Below are 24,322 nucleotides of genomic sequence, written 5' to 3'. Positions count from 1 at the left end.
GCTATGGACAGTTCACCAAAAAGTCCTGGGAGCACGTTTATGTTGGTGACTCTTGATCAACCAGGATTTTTCTGTCATGCAGTTGAATACCCGGGTTTTTCTAGACTAAACTACGTTTGCAGCCCCAGCATATGGATCAGGAATTAAAACCGAGAGCTTCTGTTGTGGGGAGTTTTTTTATCTGGTACTGTTTATATTCTGGGTTTCCCCTTCCTAGGTACTGTTTCCTCGGTGGAGCTTAGCCTGTTGGCGTAAGCAAGTGCTGAAAGGCGGGGAGGATGTTGAATTCTGCTCTGACACCTCAGGCTCGTTACGATGTAGTTGCTGGCAGGTGGCAGAGAGGTGCCCGTGGTCTGGGGACCTTGGTTGGGCAAGTGGTCCTCCTCACCCTGCCTTTTAAAACTCCCATGGAAATGACTTGGCTGATGAGGTATTCATGGCTTCTATGATGAGTAAGGCAGCGTCATGGCCCAGGACATGAGAATTACCCCAGCTTTCAAGAAAAGATTTGCACTGAGGTATCCTGGGTATGTGAGGGTTGACCTTGGTATTAAGGTCATTTCGGTTGGAGAGGACAGAAAACCACAAGTGACAGGGTTTAAACAAGATGAGTTATCTCACTGTGCTTCCTCTCTCAGTTCTGTGATCATTGGAGTCTGGGACTCCCTTAATTTAGCTGCTCCACTGCCTTTAGTCCCATGATATCAGGGCTGCTAAGTGGCTACTTGTGCTCCAGCTCTCTAGTCATTCCACCCAACAGGAAGGAGCGTCAACAGGGACCCTGATGCTTTAAGGAGATTCCAGGAAGCTGCTGCTCTACACTCCTGCTTATCAAATTGGTTAGAACTTAACACAGTCACCAGGAGCCGCAAGGGAGGCTGGGAAGCAGGGCCAGGTGCCCAGCTAAAATTCTGGGGACTGAGAGTGGGGTGCACAGCTAGCTGTCCGTACCTGAGTCCTTTTGGATGAAATGGAGGCTCATCTTAAGAATGAGAAGGGCAAGCTATGCTTTTACAAATACCAGGTCGGGGGTTGCCTGGGTGGCTCAGTCTGTTAAACGTCTGCCTTCGGCCTACGGCTCAGGTCATGATCTCAGCGTCCTGGGATCTGCTGGAATCCTGCGTTCTGCTCAGCAGGGAGTCTGCTTCTCCCTCTGTGCTCTCTCTCTCTCTCTCTCTCACACACACACACTCTCTCTCTAATGAATCAGTAAACTCTTAAAAAAAAAAAACAGGTCTGAAGGATAAAGAGGTCTGCTGGATGAATTCAGACATTTTCTGTGGTAATCATGGCATACACTTGAGCGAGCCCTGCAGGTGCGCAGTCCTCTGAGGCTCAGGGAGCAAATGCTGAGTCACAGTTGGTCTCTCTGGTCCAGGGGGCTTGTAGGTTATTGCATTGACCTGTGGCTGCTTTTTGGTACCTAAGACTCTTAGCTTGCATAACAATTCAGTGAATTTCTGACTTAGGTATTTGTGTGTGTGTCGGGGGGAAGGGGTGGCGGTAATTGTATTTTGGCCAGGAGAACCCACTTGCAGTGCATGGGTTCTGGGGCACCCAGGCCCCCGAGATGGTTGGCTTTACAGACATTACCAGAGCGCCCTGAATACCGCCTCCCTGTGGCTGCCATGCAGTCATTTCAATTGGGAATCCCGTTGGCATGTTCGAGCTTTGTTTTACCTTACCCAGGGCAAATTACTGGTGCTTTAGATTTCTCATGCCTGTAAATTAGAGCTTCAGAGCTGGGTGGGGGCAACTCCTGCCCCCAGAGGAGTGATGTCATGTCTGGGGGCCGTGCTGGACACCATATTAGTTAGTGGTATGTTTCTTACGCAGTGTGAGTGACAGCGAAAGCTGCTGTCAACAGTATTTGGGGTAACTTGCAAACAGTCCCAGAGTGAAGGAGCTGGATGGGGTCCCCCCTGCTTAAAGAGGCACCTGGCCTTCTTGAGCTAATTAGCTAATGGCGGTGGCAGGTTCAGGGCAGGTGTTAAAGGACATCCACAACCCATTCCTAAAGACCAGGAGGACGTGATGAAGAACACCCTTCACCTGGAGCTGGCTCTTTTCAGCCCTGGGTTGGATGGTTGCTAGGCTCTTCTCCATCTCAGCAGCCCTCTGCCAGATCCTGAGGCAGCTTACCGAGAGTGGGGCAAGCACCTCGATGGGATTCCTAAATGTTGGGTAGCATGTCCCTTCGTCTGTTCTTCTCTAAGGACCCGTTTACGAAATGCCAGCCCATTGCTCTAGGGACCGACCAGCCTGTAGGGCTCCTGGGCTCTCCGGCTGGCCTCGTCCAGCTTCTCAGCAGCTACGTGTTGAGGGTGGAGGGCTCTTAACAAAGAAGCTACCCAGAGCTCCACTGCCCTGTTTGTTAGTTTTATTCTTTTTTTTTTTTTTTAAAGATTTTATTTATTTATTCGACAGAGATAGAGACAGCCAGCGAGAGAGGGAACACAAAGCAGGGGGAGTGGGAGAGGAAGAAGCAGGCTCACAGCGGAGGAGCCTGATGTGGGGCTCGATCCCATAACGCTGGGATCACGCCCTGAGCCGAAGGCAGACGCTTAACCGCTGTGCCACCCAGGCGCCCCTGTTAGTTTTATTCTGTCAGCAGTATTGGAACTGGACAGAGGACCTGAAGGATTAGATGGTGTGTGTGGAACAGACACACACCAGCAACAGCACGGTTAGATGGTGTCCGGGCCACCTCCTCCATGAGAATCGCTTTAAAGAAATCACACTTCCTGTAGGAGGATAGGAACCTGTGGCCACTCAGCTGCAGGGCCAGCCGGAGGGTCTGTTGACTGCTTGCTCCTGGGGCTTCCCGGATAGGAAGTGTGTCTTTTTGAGAAACGAGGCTGGCACATTGTTCAGCACATCTGGGGGACCGGCCGGATCGTTGAGTCGAATGCGGGTGTGTTCTCAGAACTACGGAGCGTTTGGGCTCCCAGTTACCGGCTGCTAACAGCTAGAGTCTTTCGAACAGACTCCAGTTTAGGTTCCAGACATCTCGAACAGTTGTGTGTGTGTGTGTGCGCGTGTGTCCTTTCAGCATCTTTTCAATACGCCTATCACTCCCCTGCCTTTAGTTCTCTGAAATTCTTTGACATTTACCATTATGTTGACTCTTGTGATGCAGCGGGACAAAAAACCGAATTATATTCCTAACCAGTTCCCTCCATGTCTCCTTTCCCCCATCACTGATCTCTGGAAGTAGAGTCTGTTCATGGAGAATGTCAGGGCTTCGGTTCTGGACTAGTGAAAAGAATTGGGCATTGGAAGTTAGAAGAGCTGTGGTTTGAGATTCAGCTCTGGGACCTTGAACAAGGCATTTAACTGATGGACTCCAAGCTTCGGGTTCCTCATTAGATAAAAAAGAGATAAAATATTAACATCTTGTTGTAATGGAATTAAAGGAGATGGTATCTTCAAATGCCATACAAGTGAAGAAATCGTAGATCCCCTCTACTGATTATTGCATACATATATGGGTGTGTTTCTGTGTGTTTATCTCTATCTCTGTCTGTATCTCCCACTTTATTCTAAACATAATCTCATATTGACCTGGCTTTCACTCCGAATTCAGATAGCAACCCACAGTCCTGGCTGGCTTATTTTCCACCTCCCCACCTTTAGAAAAATGTGCTAGAAATGTCAGGAACAGAATATACTCTGGATATGTTGCACTGAGAATGGAGATGTCACTGAAACTAAGCTCAGCTCCAGCTCCAGTGGGCAAAAGCTATTTGTCGGTGGGGTGCAGCCAGTAAGGGGGGTGAGCTCTAGGGTTAGACCAGTTGGCTTGAGTCCTGGCTCTACCTCCTGTGCCCTGTGCAAGTCATGTAACCTGTCTTCACCGTGGTCTTCACGTCAGTGGAGTGGGTATGATAATCATTTCTATCACATAGGGTTGTCCTAAGTGAGATCATTTAAAAATACTGAGCCTAGTACCAACTAGGAAGAAAATGCCCATTTTGCTCTTGTTCTAATAATAATGCTTGCTTTAATTGTGGTGATGCACACATTGGGTAATGTGTACCACCTTGGCCATACTTAGGTGCACATTTCTGTAGTATTAAGTATAGTCATATGTTAGATGCTGATCTCCAGAACTACTTCCTCATGTAAAAGTGAACGTATTTCCACTGAATAACTCCCCACTTCTTCCCCTCCCCCAGCCCCTGGCAGCCTCTATTCTACTTTGATCCTGTGAATTTGACTATTCCTACAGTATTTGTCTTCCTGTGACATAATTGTTGTAACCCTTAGGCCACCCCACTGATTGCCCCCTTGCCCACTCTTAGTGTCAGTAGGTAAGCTCACGACTGCCTGCCTTCTCCAACCCTAGTCATTATTTCCCTTCTTGAGAGAACGAGACACCTTGGAGTTCCATTTCATCCTGTTGAAGAGGGCAAGATTAGGGGAAAGGCAAATTAAAATTAAAGAGACCTGAGAAGCGGACTTCAAACAAGGCAAGGCGGAGTCTCTCTCTGTAGGGCTCTTTCCTCCCGATTGTGTGAAAATTCAAACCTGTCCTCAAGTGGAGGAATAGTGTAATGAACCCCTGTGTACCTGTTACCCCCGATTCAGCAGCTGTCTAGATTTTTTTTAGAGGCCATTTTTGACAAGTTCCAGGAGGAAGAAAATAGTAGAAAAATCTAGACTAACCTGGAGACAGATGTTGTTGGCTTGTTCACGCAGTGGTGTTTATCTTTATGTTAAAGGACTCCTGCCTTGGGACTTCTGACTGCCCTTTAGGTAGAGGCTGAAAGGAAGCAGGATTGTAGGCAAGTCATGTCACGCTGTTTCCACATCTGGGAAGGACAGCGCTTGTGACTTACAAGGGCGGTTGTCATGGAACACGTGGCCTAGGGCCTGACTTACTAAATCAGTTACAGGTGATGGTGTGTTTGTAGAAAGTAGGATCACCAAACAGGCCCATGAAGACATGGAGCCAAGGGATACCACTGTGGGCCAGCAAGAGAGCCAGATATATCCTTCATGAGAAATGGTGATGAACGCTGGCTTTCTGGATGTGCTCATTAACCTGATTTTATTGGCCATTCTATCCATTTGTCCTAGTTTGTACCTGGGTTAAAAGAAATGATTGTTTACCTGCAAAATTAGGTAATGTAACTTCTCTATATACACGTTTTTTGGTAGTAGCGAGATTGCTATTCATATTTTTAAAAAATTAATGGATTTTAACTAGAAGTAAAAAATACCACGATTTGAATAATCAAGTAGTTAACTACATCTGGTCCCATGAAGCCCTCTGTTCATTTTTGTTGTTTGAACTTCTAGAAGTAATTCTGTCTGCTAATAAAAGCTACAGGTGTGGACTTGGACCCTGAGTAGCCTTAGGATATAAGAACCAGATGGAAGTTAGGAAAAGGAAATGATGGGCTTGCACCTGTTTAAAAATGTATAGTTTATAATTGTATAGAGGCTTTGGTTCTATTGTGGTATTTTCATTTTTGAATCCAGCTTAAGTCATGTGCAAGTTTTACCTTTCTGTGATTTTTTTTTTCCTGGAATAGCTGCTGTGCCAAAAATCCTGTTTTAAATGCTTTTCTGTTAATATGTGAAAATGTCAGAAAAGTAAAATAGTTTTTTTTTTTAAGATTTATTTATTTGACACACCCACACACACAAGGAGAGAGAGAGAGCGCGCGCGCGTGCGCACAAACACAAGCAGGGGGAGTGGCAAATAGAGGGAGAGGGAGAAGCAGACACTCTGCTGAGCAGGGATCCAGACGTGGGGCTCCATCCCAGGACCCTGGGATCATGACCTAAGCCAGAGGCCAACCCTTCGCCGACTGAACCATCCAGGTGTCCCAGTAGTTTTCAGATAATTAACAATTGAGTCAAAATACTGTTCGTCCAAAGATCCTTATTTGGTTGTGTGTCACAATTGGTGCAATAGGAAATATTGTACAAAATACTTTTGTGTGGATTGACTAGGGCAACGGGAATGTCCAGTTTTCCTTATGCTTCGACAAAGCAAATACAGAGTTTCTGAGAAAAGTAACTTTATAAAGTGTCCTGGTTTTTCCTTGTTAAAACCGTTTGGTAAAGTAAGTTCTATCGTGAAACAAGCTCCCAAGACTGAGCCCAAGAAATCTCTATCCGTGCCACTTTTATCGTCTCTTGTAATTAGGTCAGCCAGCTCCATAAGGAGGCTCAGCTATGGCTTGTAGGGTTTTTGTAATGTAGACATTCTTATTTTTGAATTAATCTGTACAAAATGGAAGAAAGATACGAGTTGTTTGGTAAATACGATCCTTCAGTATCTCATTCTTTTGAGTGCACTTGTTTTTTATGCTTTTCTTTTGATGAAGAGTATGTATTATGGGAGAGAAAAAGAGGTTGATTTTAGGTTCTGTACCCCAATTCCAATTCCAGCGTGTGGGGCGGGGAGGGTCTTCCCCACATCAACAAGCAATTCTCAGACACGAGCAGGGTATCTGAGAATCCCCCCCCCCCAATAATTCTGACGCCACCTGGAGATAGCATCAGTTCCCACAGGTCGGGCTCAGTTCCCACAGGTCGGGCTCAGTCCCGCGAGACTTCCCCCCCACCCCCTCTGCCCTGACCTCAGGTGTCGGTTGAAAGTCCCTGTTGTCACCTGTGCTACTGGCTGACTGGCCATAGATTGAAGGTTCCAACTGCCCCTTCCTTGGGTTTGATTATTTTGCCAGAGCAGCTCACAGAACGCAGGCATTTTACTTAAAAGGTTACCAGTTGATTATAAAAGGATTTAAGTCAGGACTGGCCAGGTGGAAGAGAAGTTGTGTGGGGCCAGGTGTGAAGAGGAGTGGAGTTTCAGTGCTCTCTGAGCAGGCCACTCTCCCCACGCTTCCAGGCATTCACCAACCAGAAAGCTCACCAAACCTCCTCCTCTTGGGTTTGTATGGACGCTTCATGACACACGCATTTCTGGTTCTATCGTTGTTGACCCCTGATTCAACCCCTGATTCAGCCTCCAGCCCTCCCCTTCCTGGAGGTCAGGGTGGTAGGACTGAACGTTCTAACCCAATCGCAAGGTTGGTCCCCCTGGCAACTACCCCCTTAGGTTCTTTCCAGAAGCCTCCTCCTTAACATAACAAAGACGTGTGTGCCCCTCCACTCAAAATAGGAAATACAAGGGTTTTGAGAACTCTGCCAGAAGTGCAAGGAGGACTAAATTAAGTATTTATTTCACAACATCAAAGGTAGATATGTGTATTGCTAGCAACATGACACAAAGCGTGTAGGTTCGAGATGATCTGGAGCCGGCTGTCCCATTCGCGGCAGGGATACCCCACGTTGGTTTTGGTGTTGGTCGCCTTTTGTGTCCCATGTCACTGCAGTCCATAAGGGGTGGGGTGTGTGTGTGTGAAGCAACCGTCAGGTTTACTGTGAGTGTGAGTGCGAACTAGTCCGTGGCCAGGCACTAGAGCAAAAGTAACCCAGGGAAGTAGGACCAAAGCCCTGACCTTGGCCTTACTGCTAACTGGCCGGGTTCTCTGGCCATGGTTTTTGATTCCATATGTGCTCTAGTCACTTATGACCCAGAGGCCCTTTGAGCCATCCGCACGTCATCACTGTGCCTTCTTTTCCACTTTCTGCAGTTTTGTGTGTTATCTATACCAGGGCACAAGCAGGGATAAATAAATTCATGCTCCTTTGTAATCGTAGCTTTAGAAAAGACTTCATGGAAGAGGAGGTAGGAATTACTGCCCTCCTCCCCGTTGAGACCCCTGCAGATACCTGCGAGTAGTAAGCTGTGTTTAGGAGGGGGAGGAAGAGACTCTGGGACCCCCTCTCAGCCAACTGTCTTTCTCCTTTAGCCTTCTAATCCATCATGCAAGATGATAGCCTTTGGGTTCTTCTTTCCAGAAGCGCCTTGCGTGGGGCGTGTGCATTCGTGAGCTACTCTGTAGCCTTTAATCCTCCACCTTCTCTTCTCTCCTGCAGTCTTCCGTCTGTGCTAAGATTGTGCAGCTCCTGGGACAGAATGAGGTGGACTGTCGCCAGAAGCAGGTGGTCATCCTGAGCCAGGATAGCTTCTACCGCGTCCTCACTTCAGAGCAGAAGGCCAAAGCCCTGAAGGGCCAGTTCAATTTCGATCACCCGGGTGAGTCAGGAGTTGAGGGTGTGGGGGTGTGGGGGTGTGGGTGTATGTGCTCGCCCTCTCATTCACTGAGGAAGTTGTTTGACCTCTTGGAATCTGTTTCAATTGATAAAATGGGGGATGAATAAATACCTTGCGGGGTTATAGTGGGGCCTAAAGAAGGAATTTTGGAAACGCACGCTTAGTTGCATGGCTTAGTAAATAACGGATTCCATCTGCATCTGAACCAGAGCGACTCTATGTGGGTCTGTTACTTGAGATTGGCCAGACACAGGATAGCACAAACACAGCCTGTTCTGCCTCTGATCTAAAGCAGCCAGGGCCCCCTCCGCCCCCACCATCCCACACATGTGTGTACATGGCAGGGTATGAAACTCACTGATTGGCAGAAAGGACCATGGAGAGTCCAGGATGAATGCGTGACTTTTGCCTTGACAGTACCAGATGAGCACATTGCCCTTCAGCTGGTTTTGGTTCTTCTTCTTCTTTTTTTTTTTTTTTTTTAAGATTTTATTTATTTGTCAGAGCGAGGAGCATAAGCATGGGGAGCAGCAGGCAGAACTGGAGAAGCAGGCTCCCCGCTGAGCAGGGAACCCGATATGGGACTCGATCCCAGGACTCTGGGATCTCATGACCTGAGCCGAAGGCAGAAGTTTAACCGACTGAGCCACCCAGGCATCACTGGTTTTGGTTCTTACAACTGTTGGAATCAAAACTTGGTGCCCCTTATGTTCCCCTAGTCGTGTGTATGCTTTCCAGGTTAACGTGTGCCAGTTCTCAGGATAGCAGCTGAACTTGGAGGAGAGAGATGGCAGAGGCCAAGGGTGGGATGGAAAGGTAGAAAAAAGAAGTGAGTTTCTCAGAACGCATTCATACGTTCTGTTTTGAGATCCAGGACATTTGCTTTCTGCTTTGGGTAGAGATCTGGCTTTTTTCGGTGGGGTATATGTATTCCTCTAGGGTGTGGTATACGTCCAGGAAATAGATGTGGGTAATTATAGGAGAAATCATTTTAAAATTCGGCAACATTTTAACCGTCTGATTTCCTGCAGATGCCTTTGACAATGAACTCATCTTCAAGACACTCAAAGAAATCACTGAAGGGAAGACAGTGCAGATTCCCGTGTATGACTTTGTTTCCCATTCCCGGTAAGTGAGCTGTTCGGGGCTGGGCATTGCTCCTCGCCGCTCGCAGAGGATTCCCGTTTCTCAGGCTGCAGGCTGCGTCCTCCCCTACCCCCTGCCCGTAGCCGCCTGTCTGTGAACGGCAGCAACATGCGCCATGGGTGTGCACGGGTTGGGGAGTTTACCTGGCGCTTCCTGGAACAGTACGCTCATCACATTTTGCTAACTCTGTAAGGACAGGTTCATGAATTTGAGCGCAGGGGAGGGACTATACACTTGTCCTGATTCACAGCCCCGAGCTTTGTTCCTGGAATAAGATGTAAAGGGGCCAGGCAGAGGACACAGGAAGAACAAAGAAAACTGTTCTTTCTTCTCTCCTGGTTGGACCTTGCAGGGAGGTCTGAGAGCACTGAGGTCACCAGAGACCAGACGCTCAACTCTCAGGAGAGTTTCTCAGTTAGTCCTTTCTGCTGATCTGTGTTCTTGCTTCTGATTGGGTCTAGAGGAGGGGCTCATCTTCTTTCCCTCTGAGTGGTTGCATGAGGCTACAAGAGGACTCACGCCTGCTGGCCAGGCTCCCAAGCTCCCTCGAGCCTCCCAGGACTCTGTGCTCAGTCTGTCTCCTTGGGGACTTCCCAGGTGGACTCTAAACTTTTTTTTTTTTAAATATTTTATTAATTTTTTCGACAGTGATAGAGACAGCCAGCGAGAGAGGGAACACAAGCAGGGGGAGTGGGAGAGGAAGAAGCAGGCTCATAGCAGAGGAGCCTGATGTGGGGTTCGATCCCACAACACCGGGATCACACCCTGAGCCGAAGGCAGACGCTTAACCGCTGTGCCACCCAGGTGCCCCCTCTAAACTTCTGAATGGCATTTAAAGCATGCGTAGTTGCTCCTTATTCTGGGCTAGTAATTGCTCAGTAAGTGTTGTTTTCAGCCCTGCACTGTTTTGAAAGTTTCTCCCACCTGCTTTTCATCGTTCCTTCTTGGTTCCTTTCTTTCATTCTCTCGAGTGGAATTTTTTTTTTTAGTGGGAAATTAGATTTCATGCATCTTTCACTACCAAATGTCTCTATAATTGAAAGCCCATCTTTATCTCCCTGTGTGTCCTTTAGTTCATATCTCAGCCCACCATCAGTGCGGGATTCCTCACATGTTCTGTGCCTTTCCCAGAACTTGAGGGTGTGGCAAAGATTGTTTGGAGGAGGAAGGGAGTGAACACATTGTGCTGGAAAGCCAGGGTGCTTAGCGCCTCCCCTTCATCCCTCACCCGTATCTTCTGAAGCGTGTCCTACTATGGACCAGATGCTACTGTGCCGAAAACTCCAAGAACAAAATGCACCTCCAGCATCAAACCACCACAGACCGTGCAGGCAAAAAGAGGTTTAGTATAGGAGTTGGAGCTAGTAAGAGCGTAGAGGGGGCTGCTGGGAGAGCTGAGATCTGGGAGGCTGTAGTCTGAGGCATTGGAGAAGAAGCCAGGGTCCGTGGCAAGTCTAAGAAGCTGCCAGATCTGTGCCCCAGCCTCCAAGGGCAGGGGGAGACTTGCGGAGCGTCTGCAAAAGTTGCCTTGTGTGGCTATTAAGGTCTCCTAAAAATTATGTGGGTTTTGTTTCATCTTCTACGCTTCCCATTGGCAAAGCATCCTGGGACCCAGAGGGAAAAGGATTCTGGGAATTGTAGTTTCTAGCCTTAGCAGGGAGTGGGGGTGATGTCCTGTCCACAAGAAACCCACAGGGAGCCCGTCAGCTCTCAGGTCCAGGGCGGGGCACTGCTACGAAATTAAAATGCAGCCTGATAACTAAGGTAAGGGCCCATGTGAAGTGTGAAGGAGGGAGGAAGGGCTGGAGTATTTAGAGCAGGTTGTATAGAGGGGGTCATATTTAAGCTGTATATTGGAAAGCATAAGAAGTCGTTGGAGAAGGGGATTTTCAAGGTGACGGGTCGGGAAGCATTTCAGGGATGAGCTTGGTGGGGAATTGCATCTGGTTAGGAGTGGCAGGATGGGGGTGAGTGTGCGGAAGAGTGGCTAGGAGGCAGGCCCCAGAGAGGAGAGGGCTAGAGCTCCAACATGTTGGCAGGAAGGAGTCCCAGACGGCTGTTATGTGGGAGCTGATCATTCTGGTGGCAGGAAGAGAGGATCCACAGTGTTATTTATGAAGCCCTTGGAGTTGTAGGCCGGGTGAGAGACTCCTAAGGGCCCGAGGTCAGGCGGTGGTTGGCAGGAGGCAGGACCTGACCAGATAGAAGGTGGGGGGGGGGTAGCCTGTGCCAGCAGGAGGGGTTCACGGATTAACAAAAGAAACCGCAGCAGAATTCCCCATCTAGATGTGATTCACTTTTTCTTCCTCCTGATTCCTTTCAGACCTTATATTTTATAACCCTATTCTTCAGTGGCCCACAGCCCATCTCTTTGTGAAACTTCTCCTGACCACTTTTGACCACAGCAGTCCCTCCACTCTCAAGGGCCACTTGGTAAGGACCCAGCTGTTCAGAGTTTACTGCTCCCGAGCATCCACGAGCCTTTTCATGGGGATGTACAAACAGATGTTGGACTAAGACAGAGGAGACTCTTGTTTGCTGTAAACACCCCGCTCTGACCTTGCCCTTCCTCATAAGCCAAACGAGACGCTTGGATTTAGTGTATCTCAGATGCTCTCATAGTCTCGGTATCTCATGTGGACTTCCCAGCCAGACTCTGAACGTCTGTGCAGAATATTGCACCAAGCGTGGCTCCTCATGTGTTCTGGGCTGGTGGTTCCTCAGTAGACGTGTTGTTAGCTCTGGGCTGTTTTGAAGGTTACTCCTCCCGAGATGGACCTGCTCCCTTGGGAAGGGCTCGAGTCCAGGTTCTTGGGGCACCAACACCAGCACACACTTACGTTCTCCCTGCTTTCCCGGGATTGAAGAGGCATGTTTGTTGAGGTAGAAAACCTGTTCCCTGTTCATGCTTCTCCGCCAGGTGTCCTGACCAGCACACATAAACCTCGCACGGTCACGGTGACTCTGTTAGTGTGTTTTCCAGACGGAGCCCTGGGCATCCCACCCCCTCTGCATACACACATCCTCTGTTCCCCAGCAGAGACTTTTTTTGCACCCTCCTTCATGCAGGGCAGTTGCCCACGGTGGCTTTTAATTTTACTCACTCACTGGTCCTTTCTTCTACCCATTTCCCTTCTGAACTCTGTCCGGTTAAGTTCTTTATCCTAAACCACGGTAGGCAGGCACCCTGTTTTCTGGTAGCTGACATTCCTCTGGACTGGTGCTCCTCACCCCTGGCCACTTGTTAGAAACACTTGGGGCGGTTTTATAAAACACCAACACTCTGGCTCTACCCCAGATGAATGAAATCAGAGCCCCGCAGGGTAGGGCCCAGGCATACATTTTTTTAAAGATTCTATTTATTTGAGAGAGAGAGGGAGAGCGTGTGTGTGTGTGCACATGCAAGGGGGGGGCACAAAGGGAAAGGGAGAGAGAATCTTTTTTTTTTTTTTTTTAAAGATTTTATTTATTTATTTGACAGAGAGACAGCCAGAGAGAGAGGGAACACAAGCAGGGGGAGTGGGAGAGGAAGAAGCAGGCTCCTAGTGGAGGAGCCCGATGTGGGACTCGATCCCGGAACGCCGGGTTCACGCCCTGAGCCGAAGGCAGACGCTTAAGGACTGAGCCACCCAGGCGCCCCTCAGTCTCACGACCTTGACAACACGACCTGAGCCGAAACCAAGAGTCTGTCTCTTAACCGACTGAGCCATCCAGGCGCCCACGGCCATATATATATATTTTTTAAAGCACTCCGGATGATTCCTTATGCATCCATGTCACATCACTGTTCTAGAGAGTCTCCTAATCTTACTCACCCGGTGGTCCTCTTCTATTGTCTCTTATGCCTCATTATTCTGCCGCTTTGGTAGTTGCTTCAGTAGTGCCTGCCTTAGAATTTAGACAGGAATCCAAGGGTCTGAGCTAATAAGGAATCAAAGAGTGTTTACAGGAGGGAAGTTCAGGGCATCCTCTTGCGTGGGCAGCTGCCGACTTCCCTGTGTTTGCACAGAAAAACCCATTGTCTTAAGGAACCTTAAAAAATTTTGTTTTATTTGGTTTTATTCCTCAATGTCCGCATGAGTAGTAAACTTTGCACTGGTAACTACTACTTTCCTTTCAATGACTTTCGAGCAAGGGGCGGTAGGTAGGTGATGGTTCGGACAGAAGCAGATGGAGACCCTGTGGGCTAGATGGAGAGGTATAGCGCCCCCCTGCCTCACTGAGGAGGAGGAGGGGGAGGAAGAGCACCTGCAGCCCCGGACCCACAGCCTCGGTGCTGCTGGAGGCGGAGCCAGGCCAGACGGAGCTCCGGAGGCTTTCCTTCCCCATAGATGCTTCCTCTCCTCTCTCCTCTTCTGCGCAACTTCCTTTTTCTGCCTCCTTCTCTCTGGTCCCTTCCTGCCTCCTTCAGTTGCTCTGGACAGGGGAGGGGTGGGGCTGTTGGGAGAAGACTGTGAGTTTCTGTTTGTGAAAGTTCAATGTTAGCTTCCATAAATGCCGGGCCTGAGAGCATTCCTGGAGATGCCTCCAGAGAAAAGAAGAAATCACATCTGCTTCTGTCTGTCTCTGTTGTGCGTTCAACAGCATGTTTTGTTACTCCAAGGAGAGGGACGACTGCCTTCTATTTCTGCTTTATGGGGAGAGCTCAGAAGAGCTAGCCAGAGGAGACCTTTGCCCCAGTCGTGGTGGCCGTTTGATCGGTCTTCAGCGGTGGTCCAAGGGCCCTGCAAGGCTGCGTTAGCTTCCCCCTTTTGGTCCTGCTATAGGTCTACGGGGAGGGGACCCCAGAATCAGACACCGCTGTCCTCCTCTCTTTGCTCACCGTGCCTGGTTCGGCCCGTCATCTGCTGTGTGCTTTGCAGGAAGGAGGAGACGGTCACTGTGTACCCCGCGGATGTGGTGCTCTTCGAAGGGATCCTGGCCTTCTACTCCCAGGAGGTGCGAGACCTCTTCCAGATGAAGCTTTTCGTGGACACAGATGCGGACACCCGGCTCTCCCGCAGAGGTGTGTTCTAGAAGCCTCCAGTGGCCCCGTTGGTGGCCCAGTCCAGCTGAGTCAGTCCCAGGATGTCCTGCGGCTCAAACATTTGGTGACATCTGAGAAGGGATTAGTCACTGTTTTGGATAGCGAAAGGCTTGTGAGGTCACGGAGATGAAATCAGAAGTTTATGTTGTGGTTTTGCTGGAAAACTTTGATTAAATGCCCAGTTCTTTATGGTTTTCCCACAAGCATCTTAATCAAGACAGGAGCTAACTAGGATGTCTGGGGGCAGGAATCCCTAGTGCCTGCAGCGCTGGGCAGCTTGTCCCCACCAGCCTGCTTCTAGCCCTTTATTTTCCAGAAAGCTCTATGGAGGTTTGGTCACTCTCTCCAGGCAGCTGTGGAGTAAAGTCGCTCGGTCATTGCCTCTGCAGGCCTTACGGAGGGTGTGCCTGTGAAGGTCCCCACGCCTGGTGTCCTGAGGGACAGCTGCCCTTCGGTGGGGAGTGGAGCCCATGAATTCAGCCCTGTAGAACACTGAGCGGAGCCCTTGCTTCCACTAGGGCATCAGGAGGCTTCATGGGGGATGTGCTAGGTGATGATGCAGACACCCAAGAAATTACACAGTGCAAATACAGGCACGCAGGCTTGTTCCGGGAAGCAGGGGGCTGGAATTCCTAGAGGGCTGTCCGGAGAGATGCTAGAAATTGCTTGAGGCGGATTACGGGGACTGTGGCTTCCAATTTGGTCTCTGGTTGATGAGGGAGAGCTACCAAGGGTTTTTGAGCAGGGCATACGAAAGGGCCTCAGCTCTCTGTTGGGAGATGACTCTGATGGAGGGAGTGGGAGTGAAGACTGCAGGTAGGGCTGCTGTAGGAGGTGGCAGGGATGAGACGGTACCAGCAGAGTCAGAAAATGACAGCCCCCCTGTGGGGGCCGTGGAAGCTGTGGGGGTGGGGGTGAGGAAGACAGCAATGGAAGGTGAGGAAAGTGAGCAAGGCTTCGAAGTCCCCGTCTCGTGGAAGAGGAACGAGATCCCAGGAGTGACGAGGGTAGCTCAAGTCTCAGAGCAAATCATGAGCAGATTGGAATTTTATACGTTCCAGCCCAGAGCCTCCTGACTGCAAAGCCTGTGACATTTTCTCTTCTCGGTTCATGACACAATTTCGTGCTTTAACCACTTAAGTCCTGTCTTTGCAAGAACTATAAATGGAACCAGCGGAATATAGAGAAGTCAGTCCCTGGGTTTTGTCCTCCCAAGGAGTAGTGTCTACGCTCTATTAGTGAGTTGTTCCTACACTTCCACTCCCAGGTGGGGTGGGTGAGGGGTAGAGCTCTGCAATGGAAGAAAGGAGAGTGGGAGGCCCATATTCTCATCCCACTGCCTCGGGCTAGCTTTGTGACTTTGGTGGCTCTTGGGGCTCATGTGACTTCCCAGGCTTGGGTTTCTTTGCCAGTCAGGTGAAGGAGACAGGCCTGTTTTTAGGGTCATGACTTTGGCCAGGAAAGAGTTGCATGGTCTTTTTAAATAGATAATCAAGGCCTGAGTCGGATAGTCCCTCATGCATCTGCCCCAGGACCTGGTTGTATCACCTTGGTCCCCAAACCCAGGTCCTGCCTTGGTCCATCTCAGTGTCCGCATTAGTCTGTCAAATGAGGGAGGCAGCGTGATGCCCCAATGTGGGGGGAGAAATTGGAGTCAGATGAACTGAACTTAAATCCTGATTTCCCCATTTAGATGTGTGACCTCGGGCAGGTTATGTTGTAACCTCTTTGTACCTCATACGTAGGGATACTCGTGTTGGTTGATTATGTATTGATCAGTACCCCTGGGTTGTGAGATGAACAGTAATGCCTGTTACATGCCTAGCAGTGCATCAGCTGGTAACAATGTGTTTAGATCAGGAGTCTGCTTTGCCCGAGATGGTAGACGTTCTGTTTTCCTGAGTTTTCCATCAGGACTGGTCAGAACCTCTGAGTGGTCATCGTGTCCTCAGGACTTGGTCTCGGGCCTGATCCCATCCTTCGGTCAGTAGGTGGTGCTGAAGTCCGGGGGGCGCAGTTCTGCTTGAGGGAGGAGGGTGGGTGAGCCATGGCACAGGAAATTAGAACCAAGTTGGAGAAATACAGAATTCAGAGTCCTTGGCAGTCAGACGATCTTGGCCTCTAATTGAAACAGATCATCATGGCGCCGATGGCACAGAAAATTCTCCCTTGCTCTCTTGTACTGGGATTGTTGTGCGAAACGGGAGGGAGACAGGAGGTGATGGTGGCTTTCTGTGGCGTTTCTCCGTCGCATCCCTGATGCTCCCAGGGAGGCTGCCGCTTTCCCTCTCAGGCCTCTGTCTCATGTCACCTGCTGGCGAGTCACTTTCCTGGGGGACTTGTGGGGCCTTTCCACCTGCTTCTACAAGTTCATTCTCTGTTCATGTAGGACAGAAAACATACCTGGCATGTGCTTTGTGGGGTGGGAGGGTGGGTTAGTCAGGAGCAGCTGCTGGGCCTCAGAACATTCCTGGAGACTTGAGTTAGTGCCATGGTTTTACCCTTCTGTGTGTCACACTTCCTGGGCCTGTGACCCTTGCAGTCAGAGTTGACCATCATGTGCAACGGGCGATTTGCCTTTGAGCCATGCAGCCTTGGAGAAACACTTACCTCCATCACGGGAACCCCTCATACTTAAGGGGTATTGGCTTCTTCCAGCTTTCACCTTCCCTCCATGTGTGCTATTTACTCTAACCCACCCTTGAATTCGGGGAGAGGGAAGAACTGAGACAGGAGACCAAGGAGGCTGATGCCTACTCTCTCTCCTGCTCTAATTCTCTGTGTCCAGTTCCCATAGCTTCAGGGCCGCCGTGGACCTTGAGATAATCAATCTGTTCTGTTACTAGAGAACATATTTCCTCGGCTAATTTTTAAAGTGAATTGACTGAACCATTGAGGAAATATATTTATTCTGGGTCCTTCTAAATCTTGTTCTTGGCTTTGGCTGACCAGAGGAGCCCTGGTGGCTTTGGAAGGGCGGGGGTGAGAGCCAAATAGGGAAGGTGGGCAGACGGGTAGTTTCCTGCCCTTTCTGCCCTCTTTGGAAAGGGCCTTTCCTTTCCAAGCAAGTGTGCCAGGTCAGAGTGATGACCGGGGAGCCGGCTTTGAGTCCCTGGAGTTTCCGGTTTGTGCCAAGACCTTGTTCTGACTCAGGCCTTGGCTTGGCCCTGTTTCCTGACTTCGCCTGAGGGGCCCGGCACTTCGGTGTGGTGAACTGGCTGGCCTTGTGTTGTCCTTGGCTCGAGGAGGGGTCTCGGACTGTTTGAGGTGATAACTCAGTAGAAGGCTCTCGGGGAGCAGAGGTGGGTGATACCTTTTGATTTTGCACATTCCCAATGTCTGGGCAACATTCTTACCCGTTTCCTGTTTCCTTTTCCAGGGTAGAAACTGGAGGATGGCTCCCTGTCTTCTCTGTTTCTCCCTCTCCACTATGTTTTCCCACGTGTCTGTGCCCTGCTGTCCCTCCCGCACTGCACCCCCCACTCCCACCTTTCCCCTGCTCTGCGGGACCCCCGGCTCTCAGCTGGGTCTGCCCTGCTCCCCTGAGCTCCCCTGAGTTCACAGACGCTGCCCTCCCAGGGGCCTGCTCTGTCAGGGAAGCTTCCCAGATTCTGTTACTGTCGTAGTCTGTGGCCAAAACTCAGGTTTATTGAACGCATACTATGTACCAGCCACAGCGCACAGGTTTATTGAACGCATACTATGTACCAGCCACAGCGCAGAAGGGTTTTCTGGAGTAACGACTTCATGAGGAAGTCTCTGTGTATCGTGTCTCTATTTTACAGTTAAGGAAAATGAGATTCACAGAGGTCAAGTCACCTGTCTAAGGTCACAGAGGTAAGAGTGGGGTCAGGATTGGAACCCGGTCTGTGCTGCCTGCCTTGCTCCAGATGGCGGACCGAGGGGTAGCTTGGGCCCTAGAGTGGCCTCAGTGTGACTGTCCTGCTCCCCGCGCTGCCCCCTGGCGCATTCGTCACGCGGTGGCGGAGCAGGGGACGCTGTCAGGGCTGCAGGTGACAAGGGAGCCGCAGGCCGGGGCCGAGGGCAGCAGGAGAGCTGGGTGAGAGCCCGTGTGCCCGTGTGTGCGTGCCAGGGGAAGGACACGGTGCTCACGCTGCTCACGCCGGTCGCACTTGTGTGAAAAGCATGTCTTGTGCAACAAACACATCAGGGCTTCTAAGTACAAGCTGCCAGAGTGCGGGCGTGTGTTTGTTTTTTCCCCCAGCTCTGATACCCTTTGCCCTGGCTTCCTTTTTTCTTTGTACTTTATCTGGGGACGTGAAGAATTGGAGGCCACACTGGCTGTATGTTTTGGCCGAGGGGAGCCCGTTAGCGGGCGTGCCAGGGCTCCGGAGGCCTGTGGGGGTGAGCCACGTGGCGGCTGCTCGGCCTCTTCCTTGGCCCTGTCTCCCTGGCAGAGCCGCCGGCACCGCCCCTCCCCCCACCCGTGTCAGAATGCCCAAGAACACCATTTCCTGGCTGGGGGAGGCACCTCCTCTAGCCCTGGGGGCCGGCAGGGGCTGTGAGGCAAGTCCTGACACACGAACGACCAGCCACCAGTGACCAGGGTTCCTGCGGAGAAATCTCCTTGTAAATGGAGGAGCTGGTAGAAGGGTCAGGAGGTCTAGCAGTGTCACCTGACCCTCTGGAACGTGGTCCTCTAGTCATCTAATTGTCCAGATTCCGCACCAGCCCGAATCCTAACCCTGACAGCCTCCCTCTTTCATGCCCCTGCCTGCCTGCCTCTCTGCGTGCGCGCATGTATGCATGGACGCACAGAATTTTCTAGAGACATGGCTGTCCAGAAATGCACTCACAAGTATTCCCTAGTTGGTTTGCAGTGAGGTTCATCCTCTGCGGAGTCTGTAACCTAAGAAATGGTCAAGAGGAGCCAAGGAGCCTTCACAAATGATTGCTGATGGTCAGGGTCCCCTTGTGGATCGGGGTGGAAGATGGAGCAGCTGTGGCACTGAGATTTACAGCAACTCCTGTAGGGAGAGGCTGTTTTGATGGAGAGACTCTCCTTCCAGACTCTCACTACCGAGTTTGGGGGGGGAAACGGAGGCTCAGGGCGGTTAGTGCAGAGTGGCAGAGCCAGGATTCCAGTCCCTTGGATGGTCAGGCCCTTTTCTGGTTTTTGACAAGACTCTATTACAGTAGTAAAGGTGTTGGATGGATGAAAGCCCCTGAATGATCCTGCCCTAGATGAAGAAGGTAGAAGATGGTGAGCGAGGATCCACCCGGGTGGCTTTATACCTCCAGCCCACCATTTCCAAAGCCGTGCTGTTGTCATGTTTCAGTGAGTGGTTTTCTATTTGCAAGCCTCCGTGCTTGAGGTTAGCAGGAATGGCTGATCACAGCTGGACCGCCTGCCTGCCCTCCACCCCTCTAGGGGCTGGCATGTGGCAGGAGCCAGGCATGATAAGGTGGCACATCAGCAGTAGGTCAGTGCCCTGCTCACAGGTAAGTAAGTGTAAGTGGACAGTATCCAGGTGAACAAGGGGCTTCTGTGCCAGGGAGCCCCACCTCCTCTCTGGGCCCCATCTGCTCCCTGTTATGAGCTCTGCAGGACTGTCCTGCTTTTTATGTTGTTCACACTGAAATTTTATTTGGGTCAAATGGTGCTTGCAACCAGAAGACTGCTGGCTGAGGCTGGACAGCCTTTTGCTTCAGAGATCCTTATGTCATGGCCAAATTTGACTATAGCAATAAAAATGTAACTTGTTTTTCTTGAAGCTGCTGCTGACCTGCTCTTGGTTAAGTCTCTCAGGAATCCGGCTTGTGAATCATCCAGAGTAATTGTGGAGTCCATGTGAGCCTGGTCTGCCTCAGGAAGGGTGGACATGTGTTGGCTCATGCACCATTTTCTTGATTCTTGTTTTTCCTTTTCTTATAGTATTAAGGGACATCAGCGAAAGAGGGAGGGACCTTGAGCAGATTTTATCTCAGTACATTACGTTCGTCAAGCCTGCCTTTGAGGAGTTCTGCTTGCCAGTGAGTTGTGTTCTTGGTTTGTTTTTTGTTGAATTTAGAATTTAAAAGTGAATTGCACACATAAAGGTATGTAAGTTGATGGAGCCCCCAGCCCGAATTTCATTGCTCTCTGAATGATCCTCTGTCCTCCAGTCCCAAGAAAGGGCAGCCTTTGGGGCTTTGTGTTCTCCGGGAGCTGTAGGCCACCATCTTTGTCAGAATGGTCCTTCAGGGTCCTGCTGTCTGACTCCAACCAGCTCTGCACTCCTTACTTGGTGGGCTCAAGGTGTGAGGGTGCACCATATCGAAGCATAGACTCAGCCATTGGGATCTTCAGAAGGTCTGTGATGGTTGCAGTCATTGGTGCAGGGAGGGCTCAGCAACAGGGTATTTCCTTCTGAATCTCTTCGGCCACTGCATTGAGAGACAACCCCCCCCCCCACGCTTTGAGCTTGTCTTTGGCCCCTGTATCAGCTCCCCTGTGGGAAGTGTCCTGCCATGCTGGAATAAGCTTCCATACGTCTGCCCTGGCACAGGCTCATCATTCCTTCTGTGGCAGCTGGGAACTCTCTGGGGATGTGGCTTACAGAGAAGGAAGGTTGGGGATATGGGGAATTTTCAGCGTTTAGTGAATCAGCCCTCGGCACAGGAAACACTCTTGGCTTCATGGGGACAGACAGCTGAATGTTGAGGGAGGGCCACCTGGGACAGAGATGTGGAGTTGTGTGGGTGGAGAGGTAGTGGTAGAGGAAGACGTAGGAGATGATGTCGTTTGAGAGGAAGTGTTTACCTCAGGAGATGCCCGCACCTGTGTTGTGTGTCTTTACCAGGTTGGCCTCACCATGGTCTCACTCTGTAACGATTTATAATTAAGCTCTAAGAGAGAGTGGGGAGACGTTGGGACTTAGCCTGATCTTGGGTGATCTCTTTTGGGAGACTGGGATCTGAGGGCATTGAGAAGAGGTGTAGAGTGAGGCCGAGTGTGGGAATTTCTCTGTTTCTCCTAGTAATGAACTTCTTTCTTTCTCCTGGAAAAGTATGATCTCAAAAACTATCTGTTCCTTCAAGTCGGTTAGTAGATTTTGCGTCAAACCAGACTAGACTTTTGTTTTAGATTGGGGACAGGTGGACTTTCTGAGTCAGCCTGAGTAATGCTGATGCCCTGTTCATTCCCCTGGAGAGGACTGGGTCACAGGATTAGGTTTCTGGGCAGAGGGCAGAGGGAGTGGAGAAGCTAGGAAATTTTATCCATTCATCTATCTATCTGAGGACTTCTGCTCTTTTTACCTTAATACTAGCGCGAGGTAAACTTACTATTGGACATAAATTAGAGTTACCTGCCAATTTTCTGCTGTTTTACTTAGTTACTTACAGAGCTTAAAATTCTGCACATTTTTTGGGTGGTTTCTGCTTGTTCCCACTGTCCAGCCACTCTGCTCAGGGAAGATCAGGTCATTCCCGTGTAAGCCAGGAGCTCGGATCTGATGACTTGTCTGCCTAGTTCAGGTTGGGTTTGGGCCTGACACAGTTGCATGTGAACGGTTTCAGTACAGAGATGCCCATGTGCTGAAGGCATTTTTATGTGATCTTATCCTAAACTTGGGTCATGTACTAGAACACAGTTATTTGTAAAGTGGTCTACAAAGTCCCAGTAAAATAAGAAAACAAAAAGGGGAATGTGTCTAATTGTGGCTTTACTTTTTTTCTTTTTTTCCTTTTTAAGTGTGATAACAGAGCCAATGAAAATGGTCATCAGGGGGGTTATTTTTCTTGGGTTTACCCTTGTGATAGGATCAGTGGTGTCACCTTTCAGACTGTGTGTAGAAGTCCAAGGTGAACCACTTCCCTTTTCAATTTGGGTCTTTTCTAATTCATATTTTTCTTGGTAGGGAGGAGGCAGTGATGAGTTTGGTTTCAAAGACCACGTTCTCTGTGCATGTCATAAGCTTAAACACTATTAAAACATTAATAATTAGAAATCAAGAGAGCTAATTTATTGTAATTTAGATAAAGGGGATAAAAAATACAATGTTTGCAGCCTCAAGCTGCCACTCTCTGGGGTCACTGGTAGGAAGGCTGACCCTTTTCTCATAGCCCCTCAAGAGAGGCTTGGGTCACTTTGTCTTGAATTCCTCTTCAATGTTTTGTGAATATCTTTCTCCACAGACAAAGAAATACGCTGATGTGATCATTCCTAGAGGTGCAGATAATCTAGGTGAGTCCTGGTGGGGAGTCATCCTGTGGGGCTTAACTTCTACCCTATGTCAGTGACACTTTGGGACATGACGTGGTGAGCAAACAAGCCTCCATGGACGTGGCTGACCCACTGGTCTGCTATTGGGAGGCAGAAGGGGATTTCTGCCTACACGTTTGGCCTTGGGAACAGGCCCCTGTGCATGTGTGTGTATGGGCATGGTGACAAACAGGAACTCATGCTTCTCTAGCAGAAAGCAGAGGGCTGGAGACGGTCCTCTGCTGTCACTCCCAGCAATGACACTTAGAGGCCTTGCATCCGAGGCCACCTTTTAGCAAAAGCACATTTTCTTCTTAATTTAGAATGACCTGCCATCAAGGTAGCCATTCCAAAAGAGCCGGTTGCATTTATTGACTGGTTTCGGCTTGTCTGAGAAGTAGGGGTACCTCTGGACTGAGGCAGGCTGGGGCATGATCTGTGAGAAGTCCCTCCCTTCTCATTCTCTTTTTAATTAATTTCAACTTTCCCCCATTTAAGCAGTTAATTTTTTTGCTGAGCTATTTGGGAGCCCATCATAGTGATGAATATTTCACTATGTATTTCTTTCTTTTTTTTTTTTTTTTAAAGGTTTAATTTATTTATTTTAGAGAGAGAGAAAGGGGGAGGGGCAGAGGGAGAGGGAGAGAGAGAATTTCAGGCAGACTCCCCACTGAGTGTGGAATGCGACGCGGGGCTCCATCTCATGACCCTGCGATCGTGACCTGAGCTGAAACCGAGAGTCGGATGCCCAGCCGACTGAGTCACCCAGGCGCCCCTCACTGTGTTATTTCTTAAAGAGAAGGGCATTTTCATTCATAGCCATGGAACAGCCATCCCATTCAGAGATGTGGAGATAGATTTGAGGAGTACAGGCCCGTTATTTTGTAAATGGCCCTCCATTTGGGTTCATCTGTTTCCTCGTGATTGGATTCAGTTGATACAACCTGGAGAGATGTTGTGTTGTGTGTTTTTGTGCAGCATCTCGGAGAGCACTCTGTCTATTCCATATCTGGTGATGTTAACATCAGTCACTTGCTTGGGATGTATCATTTATTTCTAACGCTAAGAACAGAGAGTCCCATCTTACCTTTCTTTTGGAGGAAAGAGCCTTCTGCAGGGATCAGTCTACTTGGGACGGGGAGCTGGTGGGTTCCCTGGTAGAAGGCTTGTCTCCTCCCTGCATTGTCCCTAACACGGCCGCTCTCTGCCCCACAGTGGCCATCAACCTCATTGTGCAGCACATTCAGGACATCCTGAACGGAGGGCTCTCCAAACGGCAGACCAATGGCTATCTCAACGGCTACATCCCTTCACGCAAGAGGCAGTCGTCGGAGTCTAGCAGCCGTCCCCATTGACCCCTGTCTTCTTCAGGCCCGGCCCCTGTCTTCAAGAGACGGGAGGAGGAAGCAGGAGGCACAGTTCGTCCATATATGTGCTTTCCCAGGACATTGCTGTATTTAAGAAAACACCATGGAGATGACATGCCTTTGTTTTTCCTTTTTTGTTTGTTTTTTGTGCTTTGGAGCGGCGAAACGAAACTGAATTTGACCCTGAGCTTAAATGACAAACTGTGCCAACTACTACTGGTGATGCCTAATTATGAATCCAACGTGTAACCAGTTATAAATACATATATATATATAAAAGGATCTATTTTTGTGTAAATGTACAAATTCTGTAAAGCTGTTTGCTGTAAGTATTGTGCAGGAGGACCTGTACTTGAGTGTTCGGGACTCGAGCCGGAGTCTCACCAAGGGGCCATGGCCGCTGTATTCCGGGGGGGGCAGGCTCAGGTGCTGGGCGGGGG

General features: G+C 49.7%; 1 protein-coding gene across 1 annotated transcript; it reads left to right on the top strand.

Annotated features, from left to right (window-relative positions):
* Positions 1 to 7,932: 7,932 nt before the first annotated feature.
* On the top strand, positions 7,933 to 24,164 carry UCK2 (uridine-cytidine kinase 2; the record flags this gene model as incomplete). Its single annotated transcript, XM_034667221.1, has 6 exons — positions 7,933 to 8,119; positions 9,169 to 9,265; positions 14,146 to 14,288; positions 20,206 to 20,303; positions 22,449 to 22,497; positions 23,731 to 24,164. Coding segments are annotated over 6 exons (714 nt in total), but the record flags the coding sequence as incomplete, so codon positions are not given.
* Positions 24,165 to 24,322: the final 158 nt, after the last annotated feature.

This window comes from Ailuropoda melanoleuca, chromosome 8 (genome assembly GCF_002007445.2).
Source record: "Ailuropoda melanoleuca isolate Jingjing chromosome 8, ASM200744v2, whole genome shotgun sequence".
Classification (NCBI taxonomy): Eukaryota; Metazoa; Chordata; class Mammalia; order Carnivora; family Ursidae; genus Ailuropoda; species Ailuropoda melanoleuca.
Note: the sequence above shows the minus strand (reverse complement) of the source record. Positions and strands in the feature narration are given on the sequence as shown.